The following is a 5,396-nucleotide window of genomic DNA, read 5'->3' as shown; positions in this document are numbered from 1 at the left end:
AATCCAGTTTGGTTGTGTACTCCTATTGGATGAGACAGAAGAATCTTTTGAGTGGGTTTTTCAGACTTGGCTTGCAGCCATGGGCGGGCATGCCCCATCTTCAATCATCACAGATCAAGACAGAGCTATGACGGCGGCTGTTGCGAAGGTTTTCCCAAATACACGACATAGATTTTGCCTATGGCTCATTTTGAAGAAATTTCCTGAAAAACTTCCACATGTTTATTTCAAGAAGTCATCTTTCAAAAAATCTATCAAAATGTGTATTCGGAAAACTTATATTCCTAGTGCTTTCGAAACGAAGTGGAAGGAATTGATGTCTACATATGAGTTGGTGGAGAATGAATGACTCATAAGACTATATGAGATTCGAGAAAAATGGGCATCGGTTTATCACTTGGATACTTTCTATGCTGACACTAATACTACCGGGCATTCTGAAGGTATGAATTCTTTTTATAAGAATTATTTCCGTTCAACTACAACTCTTAGAGAGTTTGTGTTAAAGAATGATAGGTGTTTGAGTATAATTGTTCAAAGAGAAAAAAGAGAGGATTATACTATAGAACACTCGGATCGCAATGTCGATAGTAATGCCTTTCTCTTGAAGAGTGCATCAAAAGTGTATACGAGGAATGTGTATGATAGGTTTAAGAAAGAATGTGAGAAAGCTCGAGATGAGTATGTCTTGGATGATGATGAAAAGGGTAGTGATGGCTACACGACCTACACGTACAAGTCTCGAGTGGTAGGTGATCAGCGTCAATGGAAGGTGAAGTTTAACTCAGCCATAAAAGAAGATAACTGTGAATGCAAACTTTTCGAGTTCCTAGGGATACCCTGTGGACACCTTGTAAAGGTTTTTCAGTGTCGTGATATAGAGATACCCGATCACTTTATTCTAAGTATGATGGTGGAATAGTAAGTGGCCATGAGAGTTCTAAGGTACTGAGAACTACCCAACTTCAGATGGTTGCAAGAACATCAAATGGTTGCCAATCAATTAGTCTATGAAGCGGCTGAAGCATATGAGACTTACCAATTGATGTTGACAAGATTGCAAGAACTATCGTTGGAGTTCAAGGAAATAAAAAATACTAATGACCAGAGCAAGATTTCAGTTGTGGATTTGTGCATTGTCAATGAAAACTCATAACCTATAATTGATGCCTCTTAAGTATTACTTATGAATCCCAACATCTCAGAAACTAAAGGAAGGAAAAAGGAAGTGAAGGTTTACAAAAGTAGTACTAGAATCAAAGGAGGTTTGGAGAAAGGCATTGCAAAAGCTACCAAAGAGAAGACAGGCAGGAGATGTACTAGTTGTAACCAGGTTGGTGTTAATCACGACAAACGCAATTGTCCACAAAATCCAAATAAAAAGAAGGGGATAAGTAAGTAAAGTGATTTTCGTAGTTTTCATTCATTCCTAGTTTACTAAATTTTCTTGTTTGGAGTTCACTGTAAAATTGACATTTGTCATCACTTTCTTACTTGACAGTAATTGATGAGGAGATTGAGGATGTGGACGATCATAGAGATGATGACGACGACAAAGATAGAGATCGTGATGAAGAAAACGAAGATAAAGATGGGGAAGAAGTTGAATTTAAAATTTGAAGTTAGAATCATTTGTGTTTGAATTTGAAGTTATGTATATGAATTTGGAATTTGAACTTATGTATAGTGGGATTTGAATTTGGAATTTTAAGTTAGAATCATATATGTATGAAGCCAGGAAGTTATGTGCGTTTGAATTTCATGTTATGTGCGTTTGTATATGAATATGAAAATGTGCGTTTGAATTTCACGTTGAATTTGAATATGAAATTTGAACGTGAATTTTAATTTTAATTTGGTTGGATATGACATGAACTTGGTTTGGATATGAAATGTTCTTGGCTTGAAGTTTTATTAGGGTTTCGTTGGATATCAAATGAATTTGAGTTTGAATTTGGTTGGATATGTGCGTATATGAATTTGGTTTGGATATGAAACGAACTAAAATCAAATAAAAAATTTGATTAGATTTTGGTCTAGACGACCCACCCAGGTCGCACAAAAGCATCCAAAATGATGCCCAAATATCGTTTACAAACGAACCTGACCTTAACAACCTCTGCAGATCGCTGGTCTAAAGAGATCACTTAACATTTTTTAACACAATACGAAAAAAGAAACCCAACTACTTAGAAACCCTAAGAACTTAGAACTTAGAACCCTTACCTTAAGAATTAACTTCTTTCAATTCCTCTATCAATTGGTTCCTCTATCAATTCCTCTTTAACAATGGTATGTCTGATTCCTCTGTCAATCCAGGTCAATGTAGCCACATCTCACCTGAATCTTGGGATCATCTTGAAGACCTACGCTTCACTAATGTGCCGAGTCGCACTAATACATTGAGTGATTTTCAACATCGCAATGAAACTTTGGAGATACTTAATGACCGATATTAGAGAAATATTAGTCGTATGCGGAGAAGGGAAAAGAAACTTTTAAAAAGTATTGAAGAATTGAAGAAGGGAAATGATTCAATGAAGAAAAACATTTTTACTGCCAAAATTGTGTTGTTCTCAATTGTGAGTTTGTTGGTTGGTGTGGGCATTGGCTGGATGGTTTTGGTTTAATTACCCTTAATTAGGTGTTTAATGTATGTAAATTATGTTGTCTGTTGATGTAAGAGATCTCTATTTTGTATGTTCATGTAAGAGATCTCTATTTTGTCTGTTCATGTAAGAGAAGTCTAATGTTGTTTGTTCATGTAAGTAAAACATCTTATTATGTGTTTTGTAATTAGTGCTTGTATGTATTTTGTTGCGTAATGTTATCTAATGTTGATTTATGCATGTTTTGATCTCTAAGTTCTATAGGAAATTCCATTGGTGTGGGCATTGGCTTCATGGTTTTGTATTTGAGGAATTGGGTTTGGTTAGGGATTAGGGATAGATTAGGGTTTGTATATAGATTAGGGTTTCATTATGAATATGACGTTGAATTTGAATTTGACATTTGAATATGAATTTGACGTTGAATTTGAATTTGAATTTGACATTTGAAGTTAAATTTGAATTTGAATATGACATTTGAAGTTAAATTTGAATTTGAATATGACATTTGAATATGACATTTGAATATGAATTTGATGTTGAATTTGACATTTGAATTTGAATTTGACGTTGAATTTGAATTTGACATTTGAATTTGAATTTAAAGTTGAATTCGAATTTCACTCTAAACGATATTGGCAGACCGCTCAGAATCACTCTAAACGATCTTGGCAGACCGCTCGGAGTCACTCTAAACGACCTCTTCAGATCGTTTCAAGTTGACCTAAACGCATCAGATTGTTTGGGTCTATAGACCAGTGATCTGAAGAGTTCGTTAAGGCTAGTTTCGTCTGTGAACGATATGTGGGGGTCATTTTCTATGGTGTTGTACGACCTGGGTGGGTAGTTTGGACCAAAATCAAAGCAAATTTACTATTTGATTTAGTTCATTTCCATATCCAAACCAAATTCATATACGCACATAACATCAACTTCATATTCATATACATACAATCATATTCAAATTTAAACTCAAATTCATGTTCAAAATCAAATCATATTCATATACATCAAACCATATTCCAACTAAAACTCAAATTCATATTCATATTCAAATTCAAACGCACATTTTCATATTCAAATTCATATACATCACTTCAAATTCAAAATTCATAACTAATAACTTCAAACATATAAATTCAAACTTCAAATTCCAACTTCAACCCCTAATCCAACCAAACCTTAATCTATATACAAAACCCTAATCCAACTTCGAAGCTCCAACTTTAGATACGATCACGACGATAACGCCCACCAATAAACTTGCACCGGGTCAAGTTTTCTGCTTCGTGGAACGATCTCCTTGCTTCCTCGGGAATCTCAGGCCCACCCAATTGCAGACCTTTCTCAAGCATGAGAGTAGTTTCGTCGAGAACGTTGCTCTGTAAAAAGAAATACAAACCTAAGTTAGCATTTACAGTTTTAAAATAGCGGAACTACAATTATAAAAGCACAAAACTCACCAACTAAGCACTGGAACTAGGAAGTGATTGTAGGGAGAAATGAATAGGAAGTTGATGATTTATCATTCGAATGTGAGTATTCATTTCATACCATTCCATGTAGCCAAACTCACACTCCCATGGATAACTTGCCGGGGGTCCTCAATTTTGGGGTTGGATCACGTGATTCTCCCATGTGGTCTAATATGTCGAAGCAAGATTCCATTTGACCTCGTACTCGCGTCCGTTGGTAGTTCTCGTCATGACATTTGGCTGTGGAGGATTGGCGGGTATAAGTTGCAGGTGACCCAACTGACATACCGCCCTACAAATAGCATAAAGCTCGACGACACCAAAAAAGCATATAAAGCCCTCAAAATAAACAATATCATCCACCGAGCGTAAAGCTCTAACATTGTTGTAGGGCCACCATTCAACCTGTCATATGAGAAGTTGAATAAATCAGTAATCACATACTCCAACCATCAATTAATTAATAAAATATTAAACAAGCCCATATACTTACCATCAAACAAGTTGTCTGATCAAGAAATTTTCGAAAACACTGCAATGCATGTTTTGTGTTAACATAGTGCGGAGTGGCAATTGAGTGCCTACGACATCGAGGCTGCACCAACTCATACTCCAGGTTTGGGATTGGCCTGAAGCATGGGAAGTACTCGTAGATCCATGCCTATATGAGAAAATACACACACAATTAAAACACTAATAAGATAAAGGGTTAACATATAAACGAAAATACTAAATATTTTACTTGTAGGAGAGTGAAATAGCCTAAAATGCCTTCGACTTTGACACCTATGGTAGCCCCAATACCACGGTACATGTATGAAAGTATTGCTGCACCCCACGCATAGTCTTTGATCTCGCTAAACTTCAATAGCAACCTCAAATAACAAACAGGCACTGCAGTCCTAGACTTGTCGGGGAAGATAGGATATCTAAAAAGGAATAACAAATAACCTCTGACAGCACGCTGTACCTCTACCAAAGTCGACGCCTGCTTCACAACCCTTTTTACTCTAATTGCACTATCATGCACCTTCCCAGCCATGTGATGCTTCAGGAATTGTAACCTTACTTTTGATATGAAGTGGCTAGCTTCCAACTCCTTCTTAATCGCTCCTAACAATATATTAAGAGCGTGGTTAAGAATATTCTGAATCTGTTCCACCTTTATATCAATGTTCCCTTACATGGCTCTTCCTTTGATCGAGACTCCTAGGAATTAGGAGACATCATCCAAAGTGATAGTCATCTCCTCAAACGGCATATGAAATGTGTTGGTCTCCAGTTGCCACCTCTCCACAAATGGAGAGACCAA

The 5,396-nt window shown here is 36.3% G+C and overlaps 1 protein-coding gene across 1 annotated transcript; it reads left to right on the top strand.

Annotated features, from left to right (window-relative positions):
• The first annotated feature begins 445 nt into the window (after positions 1–445).
• LOC147475741 (protein FAR1-RELATED SEQUENCE 5-like) lies at positions 446–922 on the top strand. The gene has a single exon (XM_086585517.1). It carries the CDS (start codon positions 446–448, stop codon positions 920–922), a length of 477 nt encoding a protein of 158 aa, XP_086441643.1.
• The last annotated feature ends 4,474 nt before the right edge of the window (positions 923–5,396 follow it).

The sequence above is a fragment of the Coptis chinensis genome, chromosome 9 (assembly GCF_015680905.1).
Source record: "Coptis chinensis isolate HL-2020 chromosome 9, ASM1568090v1, whole genome shotgun sequence".
Lineage (NCBI taxonomy): Eukaryota > Viridiplantae > Streptophyta > Magnoliopsida > Ranunculales > Ranunculaceae > Coptis > Coptis chinensis.
Note: the sequence above shows the minus strand (reverse complement) of the source record. Positions and strands in the feature narration are given on the sequence as shown.

Bases quoted from the DNA above. Each gene is read 5' to 3' on its own strand.
- LOC147475741 (XM_086585517.1), top strand. From the start codon at position 446: ATGAATTCTTTTTATAAGAATTATTTCCGTTCAACTACAACTCTTAGA.